The 15,591-nt window shown below is 41.5% G+C and overlaps 1 protein-coding gene and 1 long non-coding RNA gene across 5 annotated transcripts in view; one reads left to right on the top strand and one right to left on the bottom strand.

The window, feature by feature from the left end:
• Window positions 1-2,784: 2,784 nt before the first annotated feature.
• Window positions 2,785-12,690, bottom strand: LOC109498727. Of its 3 annotated transcripts, none has more exons than XR_006595862.1 (5): window positions 12,296-12,690; window positions 11,272-11,440; window positions 5,172-5,272; window positions 4,657-4,766; window positions 2,785-2,968 (listed from the first exon to the last, which is right to left on the bottom strand). It is a non-coding gene; the product is annotated as an uncharacterized LOC109498727 (long non-coding RNA). The 3 variants fall into 3 exon arrangements; XR_006595861.1 differs by lacking the exon at window positions 12,296-12,690 and adding an exon at window positions 11,695-12,053; XR_002155605.3 differs by lacking the exon at window positions 12,296-12,690 and having other exon boundaries at window positions 11,272-12,053.
• OBI1 (ORC ubiquitin ligase 1) overlaps window positions 12,036-15,591 on the top strand; it is a 41,450-nt gene continuing 37,894 nt past the window's right edge. The window contains exon 1 of one of the 2 annotated variants that reach the window (XM_003980460.5): window positions 12,036-12,181. In XM_003980460.5, the coding sequence (XP_003980509.1) occupies window positions 12,110-12,181 (72 nt within the window). In that variant the 5' untranslated portion in view covers window positions 12,036-12,109. Of the gene's footprint in view, window positions 12,182-12,717; window positions 13,146-15,591 lie in introns of those variants that run through there. The other variant, XM_045054744.1, reaches the window with a different exon arrangement.

The raw sequence follows: 15,591 nt of genomic DNA, 5'->3' as shown, positions 1-15,591 counted from the left end.
TTAACACTAATATGGACCTTGACATAATTTAACAATACAGCCTTGAGGATCCCAGAGGCATGGCAAGATCCTTCAGAGTCACAGAATCATCATTAAGAATTCCAATTATATTTGTGTAGTATCGATACTGGTTATCTGAGATCTCTGGTCGTTTGAATTCTGCATAACAGATATCTGCTTTATAGTTGCATATGAAGGCAGTATGTGGAGAGGAAGTATGTCGATACACATACAGCAGGAACACAGTGTGTATACATTTCCTTCCTGCCTTGCTTTCCTTTTCTAAAATATTACCTCCATTTGTTCTCTAAAAAGCACAGCATACTCTATTTTCACCAGTTTACAAAAGGCCTTGGGGCACCTGGGTGGCTCAGTTGGTTAAATGCCCAACTCCTGATTTCAGCTCAGCTCATGATCTCACAGTCATGAGATTGAGCCGCATGTTGTGCTCTGCGCTGAGCGTGAAGCCTGCTTGGGATTCTCTCTCTCTCCCCCTCTCTCTCTGCCCAGTATGCTCTCTCTCTCTCTTTCTCTCTCTCAAAATAAATAAACATTAAAAATATAATAAAAAAATAATGAAAAGGGCTTTAGTCAGTAATTGAATTTTTTTTCCCATTTAGCACGTTTTGACTCCTACAGACTTATACTTTTATTTAACGTTTATTTGTTTTTGAGAGAGAGAGAGAGAGAGAGAGAGAGAGAGAGAATGCGGGGGAGGGGCAGAGACAAGCGGGCCCTGCACTGACAGCAGAGAGCCCAATGCAGAGCTTGAACTCAGGAACCATGAGATCATGACCTGAGCTGGTCGGACACCTACCCGACTGAGCCACCCAGGCGTCCTCCAGATTTATACTTTCATACTCATAAAAACTTATTTTTCGGTGAGCTTGGCTAGCTCAGTCGGTGGAGCATGTGAGTCTTAATCTCAGGGTTGTGAGTTCGAGCCCCACTTTGGATGTAGAGATTACTTAAAAAGGATATCTTTGAAGTAAATAAAAATTTATCTTTACATAATGATGTTATATCCCTTGTAGATCCACCCAAATAATGACTAACAAAACAAAGTAATGACAGAGCTATTCAAGCATCATTCAGTACAAATTTTATTTTCAACTGTATCCTGTTTTCATTCAACAAGACTGCATCTTCTGGTAATTACCTCTCCATTGTCCACCTATTGCATTGGTTTCTTATATTTATATAAACATTTTAAAACTGAGTTCTCTTATTTCCTCAATCTTTTAGCTATAGAATTTAAATCAAGAGACAAGAGCCCTCCATGGAAAAGTTTGCATATTGAAGTATCCCCAGATGTATTCTTCTTTTCCAAACAAATTCTGCAAAGCCAGTCACAACAAAAAACCCTGACTTTCACCAGCTTTTCCTGCAACCTAGTCATTTACGACCAATACAAACCTCACAGTTTAGAACGTGCTAATTCTTCTGGACAGTGAATATCCATTTTAAGATCCCAACACGGAATCTTAAACAAACTTTTCAAGTTCAGTAATTGCCTCCATCCCACCTTCCCACCTTGCTGTCCAAGTAGAAATTCCGGAATATTCCTGATTTCCTTCCCCTACTGCATAGCCAAAGTCGTGCATGCATCCTGGTAACAGAAGGCTCTCTGTCACCCAGCCATTTCCTCTGTACACACAGTTCCCACTGTTCTGAGGGCCCGTGCTGTCTCCTCTGGCTACCGGACATTCCAGCTATCCTTTCCCAGGAATGCAAAAGCTTACCTGATCCCTACCCTGAAAGAGACTTTCTTCTCACGGTCTCCACAGCATTGTGTAGATGCCACACCTGCCCCCAGAATAAGTGCTCTATAAGTGGTAGCTGTTACGGCTATATTATCTTACTATATTTTGATTGAGTTTTAAAGGTACTTTTAGTACCAGAGTGATTAAGCTCCTTGAAGGCAGACACCATGTCTCTCTCAATTCAATATCCTTCAGGCCTAACACATATTTTCCAGAACATAGCGCATCCTTGACAAATTATTGTTGAATAAACAGCCATTGGAATACAAGTCAGAAAATCTATTTATGGCATTTAATACCTATGTGGTTTTGTTACCTCTCTGAACCTCAATTTTCTAACTATACAACAGGAAGAATGGCAAGCTATTTACCAGTATGTCCACCAGGAAGATCTGCGGGACTGAACCACCATTCTCACTGAGTTACCTTTAGTTGCTCTGCTAGGGTTATGTGTCTGAGAAAGAAATTGCAATAAAAGACCCTTTCCTTTTGCTTCTCCGCAGTTTTTGTAAAGTCACAGCAACAAGGTTTAGACTATTCCTTGAAACCATATAATGTGTAACTTTATGCTTCGGTGAAGGAGTAAGAAGAATGGGCAACAGGGGCAAAGAAGCCTCTTTTGGAAGAGGACTAGAAGATTCTTTTGCCCCAAGTCTTACCTTTATCAGCTGACTCAAAATTTGACTTTTAACATCATCTCAAAAAGAATATAGGGGCGCCTGGGTGGCGCAGTCGGTTAAACATTGACTTCGGCTCAGGTCATGATCTCACAGTTTGTGACTTTGAGCCCCGTGTCGGGCTCTGTGCTGTCAGCTCAGAGCCTGGAGCCTGCTTCGGATTCTGTGTCTCTTCCTCTCCGTGCCCTTCCCCCACTCGCACTCTCTCTCTGTCTCTCTCTCAAAAATAAATAAAACATTTTAAAAAATTTAAAAAAAAGAATATAAATACTCCATCATAGAAGCACACTGATGATATTAAAAGGAGACATCCAACACTCAGCCCAAATATATACATTAAGATACTAGTTCTCAAACATTTTAATACATGCCTCGGTAAGAAATCTACTTTACATCACCACCCAGAACAAATAATACTTTAACCATTACCACATGCAATGTAGCGTGTATTTATGTTCCATTGCGTGCAACTGGAAGGTTCTTAAAGTGTTGGTTGCAATCAGGACAGATGGAGGTGAAGGAGAAGGCCTGGGAAGAGTGGAGAAAGTCGGGATAAATAAGGAGACTACATCAGCTAGAAGGGGACAGTCACAAATCCCACATAAAAATTTTCAGTTACTTCACCTTGGCTGGAGGGACAGGGGGTGAAGGAGTTTTGTCCACTTTGGTTGCCCTGTTCTTCACCCACTAATTGATTTCATGGCCCGCTGAGGGGGATGTGACCCATGGATTGAAAACAAACAAAAACAAACCCAAACGTGTACAAGACAGTACTACCTGTAGTGCCAGGAGTTCATAGTCTATGATAAATCCTATAATTATTTTGGTCAATGTGAAAGTAATTACACTGCCTTGTATTTTAGGCTAAAGGAATGAATCTGTTAAATGTAAATATTCAGCATACACCACACAATCTGTGACACTCGGCATTTTTTCAGTTTTTAATATACCGAAGAATCTAAAAATAAATAAAACACAAAAATTAAAGTGGCCCAGCCTCTTGACCTCTGAATGGTCCTTCTTATTCCCAATGACTTTAAACAAAGTAACGAGGTCACACTCTGCCAGTTATACTCGCACATTTGTCATACCTGCTAGAGGAAGGTAGACAGTCTCCAAGGCCCGCAGGAGCAGAGGTTGGCTGCAGCTAATTAGTAATAATGGCATATTTATGAACAAATGGGTCACCAAAGGAGGAAAGTGGGGGAGACAACGAGGCACAGAGACCCACTGGCAGCATATGTGTGTATACACACACACACACACACACACGCGCGCACACACACACACACACACACACACACTCACTTCTCTCATTTTCTTTAAAGGTAGGCATGTTGGGGGCAGACTGGGTTCTCTGGGAAGAAGACTCTGAAACAGCTGAATGTGCAAAAGGTTTGTTAGGAAGTGCCCTTGCGGTCGACACCCGTGGACAAGAAGCGAAGGAAGTAGGATTGGGCAAAGGAAGGATCCAGGCTGGGGTGCGGGCCCACCCACACCTGACAGATTTCACAGGGGGCTCTAGAGCTGAATGACCCAACAGAGCTGTCCTTCATTGGCTGGACCTTTACATCCTCCCTCCCTCGGCTGCCAGATGTGGGCCAGCCTAGGAAGGATATGACGTTGGTAGAGATGGTTCTCTGCAGCTGAGGCAGACCCTGAAGGACTGAGAACTGAAGGACGTTTGCTGACAATACCCTCAACTGCTGCAGCACCAAGATTCCCCTAAAGGGAGAACAGAGTGCTTTATGTCTGTGTCTGTCACACATGTCGTCCCAAGGAAAAGCTAGCCTGTGCCATGTGTACAGACACAGACGACACACACCGAGTCTCACACAGCGTGCCCAACGTTGTATAGGTGAGGATGGGCTAGGATGTGTAGCTGTTAAAAAAGAAATGCTCCAAAATCGCGGTGGCTTATAACAACAGACTTCCCAGCTCATGTTCCAAGTCTACTGGACTTGGCCTGAGGCTCTGCCCTCTGTTGTCTTCCCTGTGACCCAGGCATAGGGAGCGATTGCCAGTACCCAGAGCGAGGGGGAGAGGAGTGAGGAAGAAAGCACGGGCTCTTAGAGCTTCGGGTTGAAAGAGATCTATGTCGCTTCTGCTCACATTTCATTGGCCCCACTCTGGTGGAACTCTACAATCTAATCCTCATCCAGGAAGTGGAGCGGAAGCCAATTTTGGTGAACAGTCATTCGATTTATCACAGTTACCTCCATCTCAGGGAACAGTCGAGGAAGACTGAGAACGATGCCACACCACAAATCGCCGTTTCAGTTCGTGAAGTACAGAAATGGTTTGTGTTATCATTAAAAGTCTGTATCTGCAGAAAGAGAGGTAGGAGATTGGTGTGAGGCTCTTCAGGAGAGCGGCCACGAGAGCCGTGGCTTTCAACACATTTCTATGAAATTGAATTGAATTTTGGTTTTCCTTTGAATTTAGTTCATTGTGAAGATAACCTGGGTGGCACATCTACTAAAATACGTGGCATAACGATGCATGCTTTGAAGGAATTTTCTTTAAGTGTTAAATCTTTTATAATTATAAAACTAATATTTTTCATAGATTAGAAAAAGCACAAGAAAAAATTATGAGAGTCTAAATAAGTATAAGTAGGAAAACATATAAATCAATATAAGTAAGGAAAAAAGTGACTTCGTCAGCTCAGGTTGCCCTAACAAAATACCACAGATGGGGTGGCTGAAGTGACGGACATTTATTTTCTCACAGTTCAGAGACTGAAAGTCCCAGATCAGAATGCCACAGGTGGTCGGGTTCTGAGGAGAGTTCTCCTCCTGGCTTGCAGATGGCCTTGATCTTCATGTGTCCCTAAGTGGGGGAGGGGAGTGGAGAGAAAGAGAGAAATGAAAATTCAGAAAGAAATAAAAATAGGGAGATGGGAAAGAGAGAGAGAGAGAGAGAGAGAAAGAGAAGGAGAGATCTTTCTCTTCTTACAAGGCCACAGTCCAATGGGATTATGGTCCCACCTTCATGATCTCTGTTAGCCTTAATTACCTACTGAAGACCCTATTTCCAGATACAGTCACATTGAGAGTGTAGGCTTCATCATATAAATTCTGGGGAGACACAATTCAGCCCTTAGCAAAATACAAATAAATCATATCCCTCAAAGTTATTGTAACAGGAAAGACTAGGTTATGATATAGTAACACAACCTGGTCACTTATAATAATAAAGGTTCAGTTTTCTTTCAGGCTCTTTGCCGATCAAGAGTCAAAGCTCGTTCCATGTTGCTTTCGGTATATGTTCCATCTTACATGCTATTGGTCACCACGGCAGAGGGAAAGAGAGCTCTCAGCAACCTCAAACAGACAACGAAATGCTCCAGCCAAGAAGTAACCACATTACCTCTACTTGTATCTTATTTGCTAAACTAGACCCAGGCTCCCACCACAGACAGGAGGGCAAGGCCTAGCAGACCAACCATGTGCCCTGAAGGTAGGGAGTTGGACATCATTTTAAATAGTGTTCACAGATACTGTTACAAGTTGAGTTGTGCAGCCCCCCCCCCCATTCATATTTTGAAGTCTTAAGCCCATTATGTCAGAATGTGACCCTCTTTGGAAAGAAGGTCATCACAGATATAACTAATTAAGCAAGATGAGGTGGTAATGAAGTAGGGCGGGCCCTTAATCCATGCTGCCAACCTTATAAAAAGGGGAAATTAGAACACAGACATGCACACAGGGAGAAAGCCACATAAAGATGAAGGTAGGCATCTTAGTGATGCTTCTACAAGCAAGGAACACCAAAGAATGCCAGAAAACCGCCAGAAGCTGGGAGCCAGGCATGGAACAGATTCGTCTTCATCGCCCTCGGAAGGCAGCAAGCCTGTGACACCTTGATCTCAGACTTCCAGCCAGTCTTTCAGCTTTTTAGCTTTAGCATTTGTCATTGTGCTTGAGCCATAGGAGGTGTTCAATAGGGGCTTGGAGAATACATTCATGAGGTACAAAATTGGTTGATATAGATTAGAAGTGATACAGAATTTGAAAGGCAAGAGGGTTATGAGGAGGCTCGGGCATGCAAGAAAAGCCTCATGAAAGAGACAAAAGTTGAGACTTGTCGTAGTGAGTGGTGTGGGGAGAAAAAGAAGTAAAAATCACAGATCAGAGAGGTGAAGATGGTGATATGGGGAAATAGAGCCATATCTTAAATAACACTTGTAATAAATGACTCAGCTGCTGAAACAATGACGGGGAGTGTTGAGTGTGTAAAGGAGGTGTTGATGCTTTACCTAAAGCAACTTGGCAAGGCTGCAGCCAGCCGCTGATGACTCCATGGCCAAGTGCAGGATGCCTTTGTAAGACAGGTGTCCTCAGATGGAGTGCCATTATTTATAGGGCTTAAGTAAATAACTTGAAAACAAGGGCCTGGCTTTAAGTTCTTATGGGAGGATCTTACCTTGGAAGTTCTGCTAACTCCTAAACAAAGGGCAAAAAGAAAAAGAAGTGCTCTGCAGGCAATTTAAAGACAAAAGCAGTCAGGATCTCAGAACTGGGTTCCCGATTCTGCTACTGTGGCAAATCCCACTGCTTTTCTGTCTCCTGGTTCCTGTTAAAATCTGATACAATATTCCCAGAGATAACATTTCCTTTATTTATTCTCTAGCATTCAACAAACATTTGTGAAGTACCACTTAGCCTTAGGTGGAACTAAAATATTCTTTTAAAAATTACCTAATTTAAAACAATCACCCAATTTGCAACATTTTAAAATATTTAAAACAATAACTTGCTGTGTCACAATGCCAGAGGCTAACTGACAATAAGCACATCCGGAAGAGAAATTACTGTAGGAATAGGCATTTTTATGGTAGAATAGAAGAGCCGGGCTCAGTGGTTCCATTTATAAAGTGGCTCATTAATAGCACAGTGGCTGGCATGTCAATGGTAGTCAGTGAAGTGGTTGTTGAATGAATAAAAGTAGGCAGGCATTCACAGCTGTACACCCAGCTTTTAGACCAGTGCCTGGCATATAAAAAAAAAATTAGGGGTGCCTGGGTGGCTCAGTCAGTTAAGCGTCCGACTTCGGCTCAGGTCATGATCTCACAGCTTGTGGATTTGGGCCCCACATCGGGGTCTGTGCTGACGGCTCGGAGCCTGGAGCCTGCTTCTGATTCTGTTGTCTCCCTCTCTCTCTGACCCTCCCCCGCTCACACACACACACACACACACACACACACACACACACACACACTCTCTCTCTCTCAAAATTAAATAAACATTTTTAAAAAGCCATTTAAATTTTTTAAATATTGATGGAACAACAGATAACTAATTTTATTTATTTATTTATTTATTTATTCATTCATTCATTCATTCATTCATTTATTAATTCATTTCGCAATCACTTATATTGTGATTTACATACAAACTTGATATGCAAATTCAGCATTAAAACCTCAACTGCTACTCAAGAGGCAAAGATTTGGCTCCAAGCCAATGCAGTAGAACCTTCCCACTAGAATGAAAGCTCCATGAGGCAGAACATTGTCTGAATTAGTTGTTCCTTAATGTTTTTAATAGAAGTACATTAAATGAATGCAGGCTAACTTTTAGTAGTCTTTTCTTTAAAAAAACAAAAACAAAAACAAAAATCTTGCAAGAAAAACCCAAGTTCTTTTGCTATAGTAGTAACAAGCATCTTTCATGCCACTATCTTAAGACATTTTAGTTCAGAATTTGCAGCCTGTGAGAAGGCAGTACCATTCTTGACGTCCATGCGGCTGGGCCAGCACCTATGCTTAAATTAATCTAACTTTTATGAGTTTCCTCAGTGTTAACCACAATCCAAGTGGGGGAGTATAAATTTAAAACAAACAACAACAAAAAAGATTGTCTTTCAGGAATGAAAAATAAATATAATCTGAAATCAATATTTATGAAGTTGTGATTAATTGACTGATGACCAAATGATTACAAAATGTCTGTCAGAAACATCTACTCAAATTTATTAGCTTTGACCAAAAAAAATTAAAAAACAATCTGAACTGGGTCAATGAAAGAATAATGCATGCCTAATCAATTTTTAATAGCACTTAAGATTTTATATTTTTTTAAACTTGCTTTTAAATAATTTATCATAAAAATGAATCTGATTTAAACAAGGGGTAAAAGGTGTTCCATAGCTATTTGATGGTTTTCTTAGCAAAGAAATTCAATTATAACTGACTTTTTATTACTGAACTACTTTATTAATAATAATACATCTTGCACTTACACTAAGGCATGGGGCCAACAATCTCAGAGAATCCAAGTGAGATCTAGGATTTAGTTCCAAATCTACCATTTCCTGGTGGTTTATCTCTCTAGGTCTCAATATCTTCATCTCTGAAAGGAGAAACCTGTTAAAAAAAAAAACCCCTAGATTCTTTCTAGTTGTAGAAGTTTATAATTCTAAGAATTTAGGGGGCTTTAGCCCATCTCAGATGTTATATCTGACAGAATTCCTTGGGTCACAGGACTCTCCATAAGGCTACTAGGAAGTCCAGAAAGAGATTAAGCAGGAAGTCAATGAGCCAAGTAATCTTTGTTTTTCTATTAGAGTAATAGCGTTAATTTAACAAAATTGGCCAAATAACATCTATTTAGAACATGATTTGTCAACAAAAGGAAATGCTGTTCATAGAGCAGAAGGAAAGGATAGTTCCTAGCCTTAAACCATTTGCATTATCAAAAGCAAAGCCTGGGAATTGGCATGCAATCAGTTTGGGCCTAGAGGGAGTCGTAATCAACCTGCATTGCTAACAGTATTATTTAGATATGTACGCGTGTGTACCTATCCACCAAACATTAGTTAAAAAAACAAAAAGCAGGTACGTTATGGTATGATCCTATTTGTGGTTATACACATGTACATGACTTAAAATGTTTGGGTATGTTCTAGAATTTAACAGTGATTACCACACAGGATAGAAAAGTGAGGCGTTAGTACCGAAGAAATTTGGCTTATTAGTTTATTTTATTATTATTTCTATGTTTACTTATTTTTGAGAGAGAGAGAGTGAGCAGGGGAGGGGCAGAGAGAGAAAGAGAGAGAGAGAGAGAGAGAGAGAGAGAGAGAGACAGAGGATCTGAAGCGGGCTCTGCGCTGTCAGTACAGATCCCAATGTGGGGCTTGCACTCAGAAACCATGAAATCATGACCTGAGCTGAAGTCAGATGCTTAACTGACTGAGCCACCCAGGCACCCCTGCTTATTATTTTATATATTTAAAAATGGCTTACTTTTCTTAAGATGAGCCTTATTATTTTTATAATTAGCAAAAAGGTAATTTTTTAAATTATAATTTAATTTTTAATTTTAAATTAAATTTATAATTAGCAAAAACCAAATTTTTAAAAAGTCTTCCATTTTGAAGTGAAAAACAAGTAAAGGCAATTTTTACAGCAGCCTGTGTCTGTAGCTAAAGAAAATACTACCTTTTGTGGAACAGTCACCGAGTACCAGATACTAGATATCATACACAATCTCTGACCTCAAGAAACAGTCTATTGTGGGGGCAAACACATAACCAAATATAATACAACGTGATCAACACAGAAATAACTATGTGGACAAAGCACTAAGCACCAAGAAGCCGTGACAATGACAGTGAATGTGGAAAGAGATGTTGGGAAGAGTCTAGGTTTTGACATTTTACCTAAAAGGTAGGGTATGATTTTTTAAACTCAGCTTTGTGACTGCGTATTAACACCAATCATTGAGGTGATTAACAAGAAATGAATTTGCTCCAATAACTAACAAAACAACCACAAAAAAAATGTCTTCAACATATCTCCCTGCTGCAGTTTCTAGGGATGGATGTGAAAGGCAAAACATTCTCAGTCCTACATCCCACTCAAAGGGTGGGAATGACAGGTCCTAACATACCATCTTAGCTATCAGTGAGGTGAGAATAGGAAGAACACAGCAGGCTGGGGACAAGATGAAACTTGAATGACAGTGGGTATCCACCTGGAGCTGTCTCATTCTGAAGCCTAACATCTACACTCTTGGCCAGGAATGATGCATTAGGAAAACATGTGAATTCCAGACTCCATAAAAATATGACTTCAAAAAGCCAAAAAATAGCCAAACCAAGTGACTTTATGCCAGGCATTTTGAAAAAGTGGCCAATAACCAGGCAGTTTTCCCTAGTTCTCCAATTCCAAACGCATGATGGCCTCCAATTCCCAGGAAATGAAGTTATTGAGATGTTTCAAAGAATTTTCACTGTCACCTGTGAGCAGATTTTGAACTGGACTTAGGCTTCTTCAGGCTGGTCCAGTCTCATTATTGTCTGTTTCTTTGAGACATTATAGTAAACATACATTGACCTCTTTTAATGTGCGCGCGCGCGCGCGCGCGCGCGCGCACACACACACACACACACACACACACACACACACACACACTTTACCAAGAAGGAAGCTAAGAAGCAGAAAGGTCAAATACATTATCTGAAGCCAGTAGAGCCAGAAAGTTGTTGGGACAGTGATTTCTACCGTCCCGTACAGATCCAGAAACCCTTTCCTTTGACCACATGCTGCTTCTAATTATACCGTCTGTGTCATTTTCCCAAAGATCGGTAGAAGTAGTTCCATTGGTTTTGTTTTTAATCTCTCTACTCACAAATTGTATTTGTTTGCATAAATTAATCACATTGGCCCTCACTTAAAGTAAGTTACAATTAAATTCCAAATCTGTTACATTCGAGATTCATGAAGGAACTTTTAGAGTTTTTCTTTTTCACTAGTAGGAAATGCTAACTTAGAACCTCACACATTCTCCTTCCGAGTTCTACAGCTTATCCAAACCACGCACCTGAAATGAAGGCTTCACAGGCTTGTTCAAGTGCTTTCCAGAGGATGGACGGCTGGCACTGTTTGCAGCTTTCTCACTTGGACGTGTAAATCAGAGTTCGTGGCTCTGACCCTTTAGTCTCCGTTAGAAACCACAGAAGGACCAACGAAAAGCAAGCCTTCAGGGAAACCTGCGATTAAATGTATCCAAATCGTCTCAGAAAGAGATCAAGAGACAATCACTGTTTGTTGTTTTTAAGGAACATCGCATCATTTCAGAATGGAAAAAGATCTGAGAGCGGCAGAAAGGTTTTTTTGTTTTTTGGTTTTTTTTTTTTTGAAAATTAAAATGTATACATAACATTTTATCTCTTCCTGTTTTGACTGCGCCGTGCTTTTGCAGACTGTGTGGGGTTTAATTTTTAGGCAGAAAACTTCCACCCACCCTCCGGGGAAGAGTAAGGCATTTAAAATCGCTTTCCCCATCTTCCTCTCTGCTCTGCACTGTTACTCTTTCATTTAAACTTTCAAGATACTCCATCGATGCCCATAGTAAACCGCCTTCCTCCTCATTCTCAAGAATCTTGCAGCTTCCGAACCCGGGGCCTTTTTTTTTTTTTTTTTTTTTTTTTGAATGAAAGTAAGAAAGGGAGGAAAGGAAGGAAGCTCCGGAGGGAGGGAGGGAGAAAGAAGGAAAGGAAAAGCCGTGGCGGCCGCACGTTTCAAAAGCGCGTTTTCGTTTCCTCTCCCGGCGGGCTGTGGCCCTGCCAGGCTGCCGTAGCCGGCCTCGCGCGGCCCCAGTCGCGGCTAGGAGCCGCCGTCGGCGGGACTTCCGTGTTGGCGGGATTCTGAACGCTGCCATGGCTCAGACCGTGCAGAACGTTACATTGTCGCTCACTCTGCCCATCACGTGCCACATTTGCTTGGGGAAGGTAATGGGTGATTCTGGGCACTTCTCGAAACAGGGTCGGGTATGAAGTCGCCCTCCGGAGCCGAGGGCGGTCTCCGTGTGTGGCGGGGACGGGGAGATGGGTGCAGACGCTTACCCGCGTTCTCCTCAGGCGCTGGGAGGCCGCGTCCTGGGGGACTAAGGGAACGCGTCGTGGTTGCTGGGTTCATCCTCTGCGCCTTTTGGAGGGGGATGACAGCGGCCTAGGGTCTGAAGGAAGGGCGGCCAGGCGGCTCTGTTAGCTCCGCCGGCCTCACCCGGCCGGCCGACTCCGACGTCGAAGGAGGCCTCGTCAGTAAGGACTCGCAACAGTATTTTACGCCCCTTTGCCACCTGTGTGGCGTGTATGAAGCCCGTTAAAGCACGTTTCCTGGGAGTCTTGCCCAAGATTCCTTCGTCCCCTGCACAAGTGGAATGTTCTTGTCCTTGGGCCTGCCCGCTGTGCTAATTGGAGAGTCTTTTCCATTTCCAACATCCTTTCCTTTGCTTAACCCTGCCTTTAGAATGTCCTTTGCTCTGGGTTCAAAATTTGAAAGGTAAATAGTACCCACCCCTGAGTGGTATTTAGAATGAGAGGCATGGTCTTTTGGAACCATTCAGCGATGAGATGGAATCCCCGCTCTTTGTGTTGCAAGAGGTGTCTAACGTGTTTGTGAAGCTAGATAAAGTAGTTCTGAATTAGAAACGGAATTTTGAAGAGTCTGATGCATTCGTCTCTTCTTTCATTTCCGTTTGTGCCTCCCATTTGGTTTTTAAAAGAGCGTTTCTTTAACGCATAGATCAAGAAAGAAGATCCTATGGATGAGCAGTCAGACTTTTTTCCCACCCCGAATTGTTTTTACATTTGTGATGTGTCTGTTTACCCTCGAGTGCAGACTGAAACTACAGCCTCCTGCATGGAACTGAGACCTAGAAACTTCAAAGAGCAAACATTGGAGTGCCAGCCAGTATGATCATCTGCCTTAGGTGTTTGGGGTTCTGTGTGAATTTAAGAGTTCAAGCAGTAGTAGGAAGTCAGGCTTGGAAGCAACTGATAACTCTTGGTATCAGTCAGAGTGAAATGCCAAGGAAATAGCAAATGTGCTGTGAGAGCATACAGGGGATGGCTTGATCAATTCTGACTGGAGAGATCAAGGATGGTGGCGTAGAGGGTGGTATTTGAGCTGGTATTTGCTGCCACTGCCTACATACAGAGCTGGGAGGAGGGGGAGATGATGTTTATATTTGCTAGTCTACATTTGGTTTCTGACATGAAGTTGCCACAAGTACGGGTTAAGTTCTGAGTGCATTTACTCTCAACAGTAGCATTAAAAGCTGATAAAAATATCTTGGGAACTAATTTTCCTTTGGTCTTAGTTGTACACATTACGTCTAGTTTCCGTTAGTTAATAGGCTCTTTTGCAGTTGTGTTGACAGTGTGTTCTGCCTGGTTGATTTTCCATACCTGTGCTTTTTGTGTTTAACAAAAAAGGATACCTAGTAGAATACAGTGATTTGCAGTTTACAGAATGCTCTTGTATGCATTTAATTACTTCATTTACTCATTTCACCAGTGCTGTGAAATAGATAGGGCTGGTGGCCCCATTTTTTTGACATAAGAAAGCTAAGGCTTAGAGTCTCTGGCTTGAACCTCTGTTATCATTTGTCTCTTCAGTAAATTACTTCCTAAAAACTCACGTGAGCTCATCTGTGATAGCAGATGATCTTGTAGTGTGCCTCCTCCCCTCCATCCCTTTCTCTTTTTTTTTCCTGTATTGCTTAGCTGTGTTCTAAAATGAAATCTAATCAAAGATTAATGGTTTGTAAACAGGCATCTTCTTCTGTGTACTGTGGAAGCATAAATGTATTGAAGGCCTGAGTTCTGTGTTCAGACTATGAGGTTTAGCTTCTTCCATTTACTAGTTCTGTGACCTTACACAAGTTACTTAACCTGTCTCAGAACAGTTTCCTTATCTGTGAGATGGGAATGGTAATAGAAGCAACACTCTTTCTTGCATTCTGGGCACAATTAAATGACTAATTCAATTGTAGTGTTTAGCATAAGGTCTGGGGCATAATAATATTCAATAAATATTAAACTTTAGTGTGGGCACTGACACAGGCCCTCAAATGAGGAAACCAGCCTTTGTAGTAACTGTTCTTCCCAGTTGCTTCCTGAGGAAGTGCACTCATTCTATGAAGATTTGCTTTCCCAATGGAGTGGGACCTGTTTGTTCTAGAAATTGCCACGGTACATCCAGGTTTTAACTGGTTCCGTATAACTGCTGCCTTTTGTACAGTTAAAGGAAATCTGATCTGTTTGGGCCACTTAACCCTCCCCACATAATGGTAATTGTGGAGTACTGGAGATAGCATGACCTGGGGTAGTGCCATGTTTCCAGTGCCGCGTCCACCTCCCTGACACACACCTCTGGCCACCTCTGACATCTGCCTTAAGGTCCTTTTTGACTAGCCCTCTCTCAGATAACCATTCTTTTGCTGCCCTCATTATTTGTCCAAAAATCTCACCATTAGCAAGATTCTTTTCTTTTGATTGTTCAACAGAATTAGGAGCCATTATCCCTGAGAGGTCACTGTTAAAAAAAAAAAGAAAAGGAAAGAAAAAAAAGTGCATATTACCTTAAAGGAAGAGTTGGGGGTGGGAGAGACCTTAAATCTGAATAGATAATATAGATGCTGACAGGGATGGGGAAGAATAGAGACGTAAGAGTAGTGGAGATAGCCTAAGTATGCACACTGTCAATACTTTGTCTTTTGGATACAAATGTACTTAAAATTGGACAGTTTAGACATTTTGCATTTTCTGCCTTTCTCTGCCTCAGCCTTAAAGGTGGATTCTTTCTGCTTAATAATGTTTAGCAACCTTGCCAATATCTCAAGAGCTCTATGTGTTTGAAGAAGTTAGATACACATCCTGTGGGATGAGTTATATGTAATATATTTTCTTGCCTATTCCTCCTTAATTTTTTCCTTTTGCCTAGAACTAGTGGGCCAACAAGCAGAAATACAGGTTCAGGATATCAGTTAAGTGACATTTAGGTCCTGGTACCAGATTGCTACAGACCAGTTTATCTCTAGATAATTCCAGTCATTTTTCTCATCAATTAGGATTCCAACTGCAAAATCAAATTATTGTTGCATGTTTTTCACTAAGTCTGCATTTTTCCGTGAGTAACATGTCTCCCAATGTAGACTATAGTTAGTTTAATGAAAGGTGAAGGAGGTTTTGAAGTGAAGTGACAACTAGACTTCTGGTGCTCTTCAACGTTAGTATATCATATTCAGTTATTCGTCACTTGAGTATAAGTCCAGTTTGAGACTTCAATATAAAAAAACTAGAGTATTTTGAAATTTAGAAAGGAGTTGAAATTGAGGTTCGAATATGTGGAATGG

This window comes from Felis catus, chromosome A1 (assembly GCF_018350175.1).
Source record: "Felis catus isolate Fca126 chromosome A1, F.catus_Fca126_mat1.0, whole genome shotgun sequence".
Taxonomy (NCBI): domain Eukaryota; kingdom Metazoa; phylum Chordata; class Mammalia; order Carnivora; family Felidae; genus Felis; species Felis catus.
Note: the sequence above shows the minus strand (reverse complement) of the source record. Positions and strands in the feature narration are given on the sequence as shown.